The sequence below is a fragment of the Felis catus genome, chromosome A2 (assembly GCF_018350175.1).
Source record: "Felis catus isolate Fca126 chromosome A2, F.catus_Fca126_mat1.0, whole genome shotgun sequence".
NCBI classification, from domain to species: domain Eukaryota; kingdom Metazoa; phylum Chordata; class Mammalia; order Carnivora; family Felidae; genus Felis; species Felis catus.
Window position 1 is genome coordinate 89,331,331 of NC_058369.1, and position 13,857 is coordinate 89,345,187.

Consider the following 13,857-nt stretch of genomic DNA (forward strand, 5'->3'; position numbering starts at 1 on the left):
CTGTTTATTACAGGATTGAAATCGGTCATCTCTCACAAGTTATTTTTTACTACATCTGCAGTATAAACTGTACACGCCACTGAGAGAAGTCCAACCTATAGGGCAAAATGTATATCATAACCTTATAACATGAATTCCAGATACATACAACATCCTGATCTCCAAGTTTCCGTACCTGCTACTCAAGAAACAGGTTTAGGATGCATACATGTGCAAGAATTCAAAATATGCAACTGAAGGGAAATCTCTTTACAAAACAATAGAGCCAAACAAGCTCCTGTGGATTCAGAAGTTCAAAGTTAAGTCTTTATCAAAGAGCATTCTTCGGATAAAATGGTTATTATATTTTCTGTTGGCCTTTAAGAAATCCCTCAAAATAACCTCGCAGCTGCTCCAAGTAGCTAATGCTACTGATACTGTCTGCATCCCTGGTCAGCATCTAAGGAAGCATGAACTACGGAAAGCAAAGAAAACAAAGTGGAGTTTGTGACCAGAAAAATTAAATATTTTTGAAAACAAAATTATTTTTTCACTTCAGCTGATGTTTCCAACCTCACATTCTGGCAGTGTTTTAATGCCCAAAGCACAAACTTTTTGACGCTCCCCAAACTATCTAAGCAATGGGTGGTATTAGCTGATCTCAATTAGTTAGAATCAAAAGAGAAGGAAAATGCCAAGAGAGAGCTATGATCGTTATCTCAGAAGTAGGAATGTTGTGTACAGGCAATCTGCCTCACCATAACCCCAAATTAGCAGGAATTTTTTACATCATAGCTGTTTATTCTGGAACAGCTCACTTAAAAATATCAGGATTTGGGGGTGCCTGGGTGGCGCAGACGGTTAAGCGTCCGACTTCAGCCAGGTCACGATCTCACGGTCCGTGAGTTCGAGCCCCGCGTCGGGCTCTGGGCTGATGGCTCAGAGCTTGGAGCCTGTTTCCGATTCTGTGTCTCCCTCTCTCTCTGCCCCTCCCCAAAAATAAATAAACGTTGAAAAAAAATTAAAAAAAAATATCAGGATTTGAACTATTTTCCTTTTCAACTCTCAGATATGGTGGAGAAAAGGTGAACACGGAAGTGGTTCACATTCTTGGAAGTGGATGTGCACATTCATAGTGCTGAATAGATGATTTCCAGAGATGAGATATTCTTTTATTTTTTTTATTTTTTAGTGTTTATTTTTGAGGGCGGGGGGAGAAACAGAGTGTGAGCAGAGGAGATGCAAGGAGAGGGAGACACAGAATCCAAAGCAGGCCCCAGGCTCTGAGCTGTCAGCACAGAGCCTGACGCGGGGCTCAAGCTCATGGACCGCGAGATCAGGACCTGAGTCAAAATCGGATGCTTAACCGCCTGAGCCACCCAGGCGCCCCAACCTATTCTTTATTTTTTCTTTATTTTTTTTTAATTTTTTCAACGTTTTTTATTTATTTTTGGGACAGAGAGAGACAGAGCATGAACGGGGGAGGGGCAGAGAGAGAGAGGGAGACACAGAATCGGAAACAGGCTCCAGGCTCTGAGCCATCAGCCCAGAGCCCGACGCGGGGCTCGAACTCACGGACCGCGAGATTGTGACCTGGCTGAAGTCGGACGCTTAACCGACTGAGCCACCCAGGCGCCCCCCCAACCTATTCTTTAAAGTGTGAAGAGGAGTGCTCTGTTAGGGTTGTGAATAATTCTAGTAAAGATGACCACTCAATTATTAGCATACAATCTGGAAACAAAAGGCTAATAGTAGCTATGGGGAGCTAGCAGAGGTGTGTGTGTGTGTGTGTGTGTGTGTGTGTGTGTGTGTGTATCTTTCGAGGGTGGGTTGGGAGGAGGTTTCCATAATTCTCACCCTGCATTCAATCTTTGTTGCTGCTTACCAGGCTGTGACATGTCAATTACCCAAATGTAAACAAAAATCTAAAAAACATAACACTTGGAAAGTATACTTAATAGAAGAACCATCAAAAGAGTAATTCTTACTGCATTTAATCCAACACTTACACCAGTTCTGCTTTTATATAAATAAGCACTAGGCACTGAGAGGAGTGGCAGTCTATACAGAGATAAGTAAACAAGACTTTGAACTCACAGGATTGATTCCAAGTCCAAAAACATGTGCATACAAAAACAAACAAAACAAAACAAAACCCTCAAACTAGGGATAAACTAATTAGTAGCAGCTATATGGAATTAATTAATAATATTTTTCTATTTTTAGGCTCTAATTTGCTAGTTTCAAATAATCAACTTATCACAGTTGAGTTCATATTTTATAACCATTTGTATGGAACTATGATTATGAACCCAAATGATCACGATGACGATATATACTTTTTTCCGTATATTTATCAAAAGGCATAACATCTCACAAGTGTGTAGGTCTCTTTGGGCCACGCTGTCATCTTAAATAGAGCATGTGGCCTTCTTCAACTCTTTTTAATTTTGACAACTGAAAATCATATAGCCAGTCAAACATCAGCATGGTGCTTCTGTAAATGTTAAAGCTCACTCTGATGGGTGAGTGCCTCAGGGAAGAACCACTAATGACCAGGAACTAAGAAATAGGATCAGGCAGTTAGTGTCTATGCAGCATGAGGCTGACTCAGGAGCTGAGCCACGACCCAATCTGAAACCTTGGCAAGTTTCTCAGTTTCTCGGTACCTCAGCATACCCATATATGTAAGAAGGGGATGATAACAATCCTCACCATAACAGCCAGTGCTAAGGATGAACTGACAACACACCGTGTTTATACCAATGCTTTGCTCTCTGTTTCTTTGCAAGTCTGATTTTGTGTTGTTCACACATATCAGTGCAATCTTCTAGTGTTACCTGTTCAGTGGTTACTCTATCATAGGAACCAGATAGAGTTTCCTTTTCCTTTTTCCCCTTCAACCTCTTTATTTTCAAACTTTCTCTATCTTTTTTTTTTAATTGTTTGGAGTTTCATATTTGTTTTCTGTTCTTTCTTAAGATTAATTCTGAATACAGGCAAATGAACGACTCTGACTTGTGCATACGATGGGTTGTGGAAAATCCATATACTCGGGGAATCACATCCCTTATCAGGATAGAGAACTCTTCCATAATTCCAAAACGTTTCTTTCCATATCTCTTCCCAGTTAATCCTCCCCTCAACCACACAGAGGCAATTTTCTGGGTTTGTTTTTTGTTTTCTTGTGTGTTTTTTTAAACTGCTTAAAAAATTCTAGAAAAATATTAGAACTCAAAAATAATATGTTGCCCTAATTCTTTAACTCAGGAGATATAAATTCCAGACAGATACCCACATATGAAATGTGTAATGGGTATAATGCCAATTCCACTTCCACTTATATTTGACATGAAGTTAGGTTTTATTATTGATATTTAATTTGAACTCAGTAAGTTGTTTTAAACACCTATTAAAACTTCAGGCATAAGTTTTACCTACCAAGTTTGGTATAAAGGAGTATAAGTCCCTACATCCTTCTCATTACTTAAAGTATTAAAGAAGCAAGAAGAGAAAACAAAAGAAATACATTTTTAAGAATAAAACTTGGCATAGTCCCTGTCTATCTATCTATACACATAAACATACACACATGTAAGATGACTAAATATAACTCATATAAACTTTGCTTTTATGTTAATTTAAACATTTAAAAACAATTAGCAGATTTCATTTCTTAAAGAGATTTTCATTTCTGTATTTTAAGCCTTCCACGTGGTCTTTTTAAAAGAATAAACATGGGGCGCCTGGGTGGCGCAGTCGGTTAAGCGTCCGACTTCAGCCAGGTCACGATCTCGCGGTCCGTGAGTTCGAGCCCCGCGTCGGGCTCTGGGCTGATGGCTCAGAGCCTGGAGCCTGTTTCCGATTCTGTGTCTCCCTCTCTCTCTGCCCCTCCCCCGTTCATGATCTGTCTCTCTCTGTCCCAAAAATAAATAAACGTTGAAAAAAAAAATTAAAAAAAATAAAAGAAAAAAAATAAAAAAAATAAAAGAATAAACATGTATATGTTTGAGATCTTAACGGTAGGTTAGTGTATTAATTTTTTGAAGATATCTTACTGTGTTTAAAAATAAATCCCCTCTAACTAGGGACGAACTAATCCATATGAGCTATATGAAATTATGTTTTTCTATTTTTAGGGACTGATTTGTTTTAATACAAATCTGATTATAACCTATAAACCAAATCACCAAATCATGTTAATCAGTAGCTGATCATTGTAAATAATGAGCTGAAAAGGGTACACAAATAACCCAGGCACCATTTCCCTCACAAAAATGATAATTGGGCCTTGTATTCTATAATATTTTTATTAACTGATGCCAACACTATAAACATTTCACTGAAGTCAGTACGCATTTCTAAAGAAAAGAAATACAGTCATCGAAAAGACAATCTGAAAAACATTTACAGACTTACCTTTGTAAGTCAGCTTGAGTCGTGGAATATTTTGCTTAGCAGTTCCAATGACAGGAAGAAACAGCATGGTCATGCTTAGCATCATCAAGGCATGAAAAAGGTGAAAATTGTGGCTTCTGGACTTTGGTCTCTCATTTTTAGTAGCATTCATGATGAAAACAATGTCCTCTTTCAAACAGTGAAAATTCAATCTAAAAAATAAGAAAATAATCATTAATAGAGCAGTTTGCTGATTTTCCTAGACTTACTAAATTATAATTTTCTGAATGTGTATAGATTTTAAAATAATAATGGCACCTTCTCCCCTGTTTTGATTTTGCAAATTGTTACAAGGGAAATGAATCAGAACTGATTGATAAAATTCAGGTCTGCCTTTACTCAGATGCAGAGGAGAATGCATACTAAAATTTCAACTATTTGTGATAATTAGCCTCCCTTCTGTAACAAAGCTTTGTTTTGTTTTTAACACAAATGCAGGAGGAACCAACTCTTTCTAACTTCATGAATTCTTTACTCAAATAAGAATACTGGTAGAAGCCTATTCTTTCCCTATATCATCCCCAAGGAGAAAGATCCCCAAGCAAAAACAAATAAAAGCTGTCATGTTCAGGGAGTTCTTCTCTTGTTTCTGACATAAAGATTTTTTTTAAGTTTATTTATTTATTTTGAAAGAGAGAGACCATGAGGAGGGATAGAAGGGAAGACAGAGAGAGAGAAAGAGAATCTCAAGCAGGCCCTGTGCTAACAGTGCAGACCTGGGGCTCCATCTCGGGAACCATGATATCGTGACCTGGGCCAAAATCAAGAGTTGGAGGTTTAACTGACTGAGTCAATTAGGTGCCCTGTGACATAAAGATAGTTTAAAAGTCTGCCTAAAATTGGAAAAATTGGCAATGATTAGGTCAGAGCCACCGCCACCAATTTTAGGCCTGGGATAATGTGATTTAACCTGCACTCTATATACTATTCCACACACGGCAGTAATGAAAAGAAAAACAAACTGTAATATAAAAGGCTTTATAAAAGAGAGGAAGTTGTGATCAACTAGTTTGCCATAAATAAGCTGCCTTGCTTGTCTTTCTTAAGACCTGAAATAAATTAAAACACACATTTCAAACTAAGCCTGATAATAATAATGACAAATAATATTGATTGACTATTTATAGGTACCAGATACTTCCTTTAAAGTGCTTTCCATAACTGAAATAACTTAATCCTGTTAAATGAACTAAACAAGGAGGCCATGAGACTGGGGTGACTCTAATGCAGTGGCGGCCTCCTAAGCAAGCTGAGATGTAAGTCTACAAAATCAAAGTTACAAAATCGAAAGTTACAAAATCAAAGTTACAAAATCAAAACACGAGGGACAACCAATCACAAAGAACCAACGAGGCTGCAGGCTGTAGCCAATTTTTTCTCTGCTTTGGCACTTTCTCTGCCCAAGTCTTTACTCTGGCTGCCAGAGGCAAAGCGCTCCTAACCTCTTCCGGTTGGGCACTACAGGGCTGGAATCAATTTTTGCTCAAATGAACTTAAAATTTTAGTATGTCTCAGTCTACCTTTTACTAATGCCACTGACAGCCTTAAAGGATACATAGTTATTTACCTCATTTCACAGATGAGGAAACTGAGGTATACAGTTAAATGGGTCTCCCAAGATCACATGGTCACATAAGAAGTGAATTAAAATATTTGGCCAGGACCTTGGCTAGAGTTGGACTCTTAACCCCTAAGTCTTTGGGTGTTTTGCAAAGTGGTGGAATCAAGGGATCAACTCTTGCAGTCTTCAACTTCTCTTCTTTCTCCACAAAGTTACTGCTGTCTTTCTGAGAAACAGCCCACAGAGAGAATCTTGCTATGTCTACTTCCAGGGAAGATTCCAGATGTGGTACCTGCTTTACCTTTTGTCTAAAAAATTTCTATACTTCATTAGTAATTGCTGTAGTACAGAGTATCCTTTATAAAAAAAAAGTATACTTTAAGTAGTTTTCTAATTATTGAATATCAAAATATTCTATGTATATGCTTTAGTTTTAAGACAAGGTCTAATATGAGTGAACTTTCTTGTGAAAGAACAACTCTTAAGTAAATGCCTCTGAATATCAAGGATCTAGTTACCTTGAATCTCACAAGTTAAGATCAATCTGGGAAAGTGAAGTAAAATAAAATTTAGGGATGTATTGATTCCTTGTTACACATGACAAATATTTTAAGGAAATAGACTACAAGTTTTATGTTGTTTCTTCATGAAATGTTGAACATAAATGCTTGATACATTATACTTTTTAAAGTATTTTAATTACTTTCAAAGATACCTATAAGAAATACCTAACCATTCTGTCTTATGTGTAATCTGCACATATTTAATTCTTTTATTTAGAAGATTACCACATATGTGAATAACCAAGGTAATTTAGACACTCATTTAAGAATATTGTACTAAGGGGCTCCTGGGTGGCTCAGTCATTGAGCGTCTGACTTCAGATCAGGTCAGGATCTCACTGCCCGTTGAGTTCAAGCCCCACATCAGGCTCTGTGTGACAGCCCAGTGCCTAGAGCCTGCTTTAGATTCTGTGTCTTCCCCTCTCTGCATCTCCCCTGCTCACACTCTGTCTCCCTCTCTCTCTCAAAAATAAAGATTAAAAAATTAAAGAAAAAGAATATTGTACTAAACATGCCACATATTACATATTTTATTCACAGTTACTTGGCATTTCTTGATGGTTTCACTTAATTTGAGAGAAAACAGGAATGTCCTTCTGACCAAAAAGATCTATGCCAACAGTAGCCCTTCATGAAAACTTTAGTTTTTAAAACTTTATTAATGCATATTAATTTATTTTAATATTTTAATTTAATTTAAATTAATTAAATAAAATAAATAAATAAATTAATTTAATTTAATTAATTTAATTAATTAAAATAAATTAAAATAAAATAATTTAATTTAAATAAAAATTTAATAATTTTAATAATAAATTGATGCACAATTAATTTATTACTGCATATTAATGCAGTAAAGTCCTTCTTTACATAATGTATTTAAATTTTTTAATGTTTATTTATTTTTGAGAGATAGACAGAGACAGAGTGTGAGTTGAGTAGGGTAGAGAGAGAGAGAGAGAGAGGGAGACACAGAATCCGAAGCAGGCTCCAGGCTCTGAGCTGTCTGCACAAAGCCTGACGCGGGGCTCGAACCCACAAACCATGAGATCATGACCTGAGCCGAAGTTGGACACCCAACCGACTGAGCTACCCAGGTGCCCCAAAATAATGTATTTAAAATAAATTCTTCAAAAATAAAGAACTGTATTATTATTTAAAGTAAATTCTTCAAGAATATAGAAATTACTGCCACAAAACAGTCACTTTAGCTGGTCTACAGAAAAGTTTATCACAATTAGTTTTAAATCATGTGAGTTTTAAGTTACTCAGTCTCTTAAGAAATGAATCTTGCAACCTTTCAATTTGTCACTTATCCCAGTAAAAAACAGATACACCCACTGACTTACAGGATCTCCTTAAAAACTTACTGCGTTTTTGCAAATAAGAACATATGTACAAGAATATACACGTAACAGTCATTAACATCATAGCTGGTCCCCAACCATTTGTTAACCATTTATAGATGAGGAAAAAAAATAAGATTATTTTCTGAAAGGAGTGATTGATTATATACAAATAATTAAAGCACCATGAAATAATTTCTAAAATTAAGATAGTTATGGGATGCTATGGGAGATAGCTCAAAGGTGTATCATGCAGATTTAAGCAAGACAAGGATAGTTTCATGGCAGACAGTGAAAGGAGAATTGAAAGCAAAAGGAGCTAGTTTCAGAAGACAGTGATATTTCCTTCAGGGCTCTTGAAAAACCCGAAGCATTATAGTCTTGATTAGATTGCTATGAGGAGAAAGGAGGGACAGAGGAGCATAATCCGGAGAGGTGGAAGACAAAGGACACCAAATATGAACTTGACCTAACTGCGAAATGTGCCTCATGCCTGTTCTGGTACCTAATATATTATGACTCAAACAGTGCCATTACTCCACACTGCTTTTGAGGTTAGATCTTATGTGCTGATTCCATCCATACTCATCAGCAACTCTAATCCCATTTACCTGTTGCTTTCATTTTTCCCTAGATCTACATGTCAGCAAAATATGGGTCTCTGATCGAAGAAGATCCACAGCCTTGATCTACAAACACGTATTATTCCACCTACCCTTGCCCCTCACCAAAATGAAAGGCAAATTGAATGCAGAGTTTAAGTACATTAAATTTTTCATTAGGCTTAGTTTTTCTGAACTTCTGGACATGTAAAATACTACTTTTTTTTTTCACGACATGCAACAATGCATGTAATGTGAACGTATGTTTATGTACACAGGCAAAAGAGAGGGAACTTTCCATGTGTGCATTTTATTAGCAATAATGACCTCAGTACAGGACCTTTCTTGGGAATTAACGACCAGTTGGGGTTAATGGCCCTTGGGTATGTATTGAGATATCTCCTCCTCCAACTGATCATTAATCGCTAAGACATGCCCTGTGCCTCTACCACTATAAGTTAAGAAGATTGATGTTTTGGCTTTCAATGAACAGTAGTCATACTGTTCCTTGTAACCCAACTCATTAATACTGTTAAATAAGTTAAAAATCAAAGTTCTGTTTTCCTTGCTACTATGACAGTCTGATAAGTGCACACACGTGCTGAAACATATGCTAAGGGTGAGGGACAAAATAAAACAAAAATCCTGAAACTGCTGGAACTTCTTGACTTTAAATATTTTCCTACTATAAAACAGTCACTCTCTATAATCTGCTGTTCCTGATTCACTGTTTTCCTTCCCAACAATCCTCTGAATTCAATAGTTAATCTTTTAATTGAGGTAATTTATGGGTTAAATATATAGCCAAAACCTCTCCACTAATATGATATTTTGCCATCTTCCTTCCAATGGATGTGGATGTGTGTGTGTGTGTGTGTGTGTGTGTGTGTGTTATGTACGACACGTGTGTGTGTCCTGCATCTGGGAGGAATTATAGAGAGAAGTAGGTGTGATTTAACCTAAAGTGGGTGGATTTAGTGAATTGCATAGGTTATACTGCATGCTACTGTCTGTAACAAGCTCGACCTGGAGCCAATTAACTGCATGTAATCTATTCCAGATGTTCACTGGAACAAACAGCACTCTTGGGGATCTTCAGATGTGGAGCCAATAGAGAGTGTTCTGATTATGAAAGAGTTTTACACACTGTTCCGCTAAATCAGAGATCCAAATGCATAATCTAACAGTCAGGAAGGCCTTGTGCCATTTCCCAAAGGAATACAGAGTCCAGGACTTACTGGATGGGTAGTAACTCATCAAAATATTATTTGGGAAGCAAAGGATATGCAATTTTATATGTGAACTTCATTGATTTGACTTATTTATCTATACTTATTTGTTCCAAATATCATTAAGATAATGTAATTATGGTGAAAAAATATATCCTATGCATAGGACAAGAATTAAAATACACAAGTCTTAACACATAAAAACCTTGAACACTTACATTTAGGATTTTTTCCTCAGGGGTGTGTGTGTGTGTGTGTGTGTGTGTGTGTGTGTGTGCGCGTGCGCACGCGCACGTGCTCACGCGCACACGTTGGGGAAAGGAGGAAAAGAATCTTTGATGCTGAATTTATAAAGAGCTGTTTGTTGCTCATACCTTTGTGGTACACGTAAGGTCGCTTGGGAATATTTTTACTCATTCAGGAGACACTAGGAATTATGACTACACCCAAATTAATAGTATTATCTGTATAAACTCACTCTGGCTTAGTTTTAGCTCATATTTTTGACTTATTGTCTGATTAGATGGATTTTCTGTAGGGTACACAAAACTGATAAATTATTAGTAACATAACTTCATGATACATATATGGACAAGAAACTTGAGAATCAAAGAAACAACACAGGCAAGCAAAGAGAAGAATTCTGTTTGCAGAGGGCTATCTTATGTTCCGTGGATCAAGTGGAACAAAGCAGATGGTGATAACAAGGCAGAATGCAACAGGATGTAGGAAGATCTACCAGAATGGAGATTGGAATGCGTTCATGTACATGTATTTTATGTCATCCTTTCTACATTTTTCTTTGTATTTTCTAATATATCTAATATCCTGCTGCTCAGCGCAGGCAGGGGTATGCAGTCACTTCTCAAGTGTACAGAACTATCTCCAGTGAGGAGAATTTATAGGGCAACAGTTTTTGGTTGAAAAATTTTAACTCTCCACTAATGGACTTCATTGTTTTAAGATGTCATGAATTCCTCAACAATTAATATAATCCCATGGAGTCTGAAAGATCATTTGATTTTTCAGAGATCATGAAGAGCAGATTGAACATTTAGTTAAATGTTAATTTACTTCCTAACATCCTTATGATAATAGCCAGTGATATTTCACTATATGCCTAAGTATGAATATCATCAGTAATCAGCCATGAAGTTCAGCTGAATTCTTTGCCAGTAAAGATACATTACATCAGTGACTTTTATTTTGCAGTGGTTTAACCACAATGTTTACATTGCTAAAATACACTGAAAATATACTGTATAAAAACCTGCTCAACAAAGCACCATTGTTAAACGTTACTTGGGTTTCCGTGCCTTATAGCCTTGTATGTGTGGCCAGGTCAAATTATTCAGGATATCACCCCTAATGAATGCAGTTCAATAGAAAATAATAGTAAGACTTCAGAAGGCACACGTGTAACCTGTTAGAATATAGTGGGTTGCACTTTTTCCTGAACACAACAGAAACAACAAAACAATGCTCTTAAGAGGTCCTAAAGAAATCAAGTGTTCCCAAGGTACAAACTGCTCAAATAATTAACACATTTGCAAAAAAAAAATTAATAATAATGAAACACTACTGTAACATGACTTTATGCTAATCATTTTCATTATCCTAAATCTTACACCATTTTGCTACTCAAAGCAGCACACTGTTAGTTATCATTTCACAGGGTCAGAGAAAGCACCAGCAGCATAATCTTAAATTTGATTAACCCGCAATTCAAAGACTTACGATTTTCACTTTCCAACTCTTACAATCTGGAGAGTATTTTAATCGATGCACCTTCTCGTGACCAAGATCATCTTATTTCTCACCTTTTTGAATTCTGATATGCATTTTGAGGATTATAAAATATTTATATATATTCTACAGAAATATTTATAGAAATTACAGATTACTTGGCAAATTTCAATGCCTGTCATTTGTACTCAAAATAAAAATGTATAATTAAGCTGATTGTTTTTTAATAACCCCCACCTCAAATATTCTGATATGTGCCTCCCATGTTTTAAAAAAAGTTGCTTTTTTTATAAATAGACTGTTAAATAAAGAAGAGTAGGAATTACTGAAATTGAGATGGCAAAACAATTGTATTCTCTTGAAACAATAAAATAAGAATTAGCCATGTGTTTATTATTGAGAGGTTATTCTAATTTCTTTTATTGCTTTTACTTTTAAGGAATATCATTATGATCAAAACTGAGTGCTACTTTGGTAAACATCTAAAAATTTTAACTTCCTTTCTTGAAATATACATCTAGGTATTAATGTGGACATTGAGCTATACACCCAATAAAGATTGTTCCCAAACTGTATAATGTTTACCTAATATTTATGCTAATGTGGGCAGCAAATGGATTGGGGTCTTAAACTGACTCTTTAATGATAAAATGTACAAAACATTCTGTATACAAACTAATTTAGTGTCCCGATCTCTCTAAATAACCTCGCACTAAGAAACTTGTCTTTCAAAGCAACGTTATGTATTTTATTGTATTAAAAACTATTACGGTGCTTGCTTCAGCCGCACTTATACTAAGGCTGAAGCACTGCAAAGAGGAATAAAGAGAAGAGCGTGGTACCAGCATAAGAATGATGGACAAATGCGCAGTTAAGAATTTTTTATTTCCTGACCTGTACGGTGCTCCTGTTCTTTACAATTTCCGTATGCATAAGTTCTGATAAAAAAATATTTATTGAAATAATTACTTATGTTAAAGGAAGAAAACGTAAAGAGATTTTTTTATTATTCAATGCATACTTTCCAAGACTATGAAACAGGAAATTCACCATATCCTTAAAAACAATACATAGAGGTTATTAGTTGCCGACTGATAAAATTTATATCAACCTTATACAAAACCATTTATGTACAACAAATAGTATTTAAGTGATTTCCTGCAGTAAGTTTAAGTTAAAACATGGATTCACACGACAGTTAATTAGAATCTCAAGGATGTAACTACTGGAAACTAGTAAATATTTCCAAATGAATTAAATAATGTTTAAAGACATATCATATTGAATAAATATAAGGATTCTCTGTAAAACTCCTAACACTTAAATAAACAGACCAAGAAATCCAATCAAATCTACCATTAATTCCAATATTTAACAGCAAACTTTTTAAGTAGGAAAAAAAAAGCATATACCAGGAAAAATGTGACCTTGAACTTCATATTCACATTAATTCTCCAGGAATGCATGTGCTTTTAAGATCAAGACATGTAAAATAAGTTAAATGACTCCTTTATAGCCTTTTTTTAAGGAAAAAGATGTACTAAATACATTAACACTATTTGTTTCATCACTATTTAATGAAACACCTTAGGGAAATAAACATTTCTAGCACCATGAGGCATTCATTCCATCTGCATAAGGAGAGTTTAAATAATTCACTTCATAAACAGCACTACCTAAGAATAAAAATAGGCAGTGTGTGAAAGGAAACTTGGTGTCATATGCAGAATTTAGTAACCCAGCTTCATATTAGATTTACATTTCATCATATTTGAAATTTCATGAGGCAACTGGGCTAAGTGGGTGATGGGAACTAAGGAGGGCACTTGTGATGAGCTCTTGGTGTTACAAGTAATGAATCACTGAATTCTATTCTTGAAACCAATATTATATTATATATTAACTAATTAGAATTTAAATAAAAACTTGAAACAAAAAATAAATTACAATTTTAATATAATTAATGTTATTTTACTTATTTTTTGCATATTGAATTCAGCACCACTGATGACCATGCAAACAATGAGGCAGTCTTTTCAACAAATGAAAAAAAAACAACTGTCAAGCACTTTTGGTAATAGTTCTTTAATGATTATTGTTTATATTGTTTAATGATGATATGTTCATGGATTTCATCTTGCTTTAAAATGCTTCATATGCGATTGTTCTGATCCATATAGATATAGATATAGATATAGATATAGATATAGATATAGATATAGATGATATACATACTTTCGCTCAACAGTTTCACTCTTGGCAGATGAGGAAACTGAGGCAAAAAGACAGTACATCACTGGCCAAGGCCCTTCAGCAAAGATCAGATGCAGGGTCAAGTTACTATACACATAGAGCTCCTTCAACAATGCCAGC

General features: G+C 35.5%; 1 protein-coding gene across 6 annotated transcripts in view; it reads right to left on the reverse strand.

Annotated features, from left to right (window-relative positions):
• The window catches only part of SEMA3D (semaphorin 3D), a 199,622-nt gene that overhangs the window by 123,160 nt on the left and 62,605 nt on the right, over positions 1 to 13,857 (reverse strand). For all 6 annotated transcript variants that reach the window (XM_019825397.3, XM_011280356.3, XM_019825398.3 and 3 more), the window contains one exon: positions 4,399 to 4,589. In XM_019825397.3, coding sequence (XP_019680956.1) covers positions 4,399 to 4,549 — 151 coding nt within the window. In that variant the 5' untranslated portion in view covers positions 4,550 to 4,589. The remainder of the gene's footprint in view (positions 1 to 4,398; positions 4,590 to 13,857) is intronic.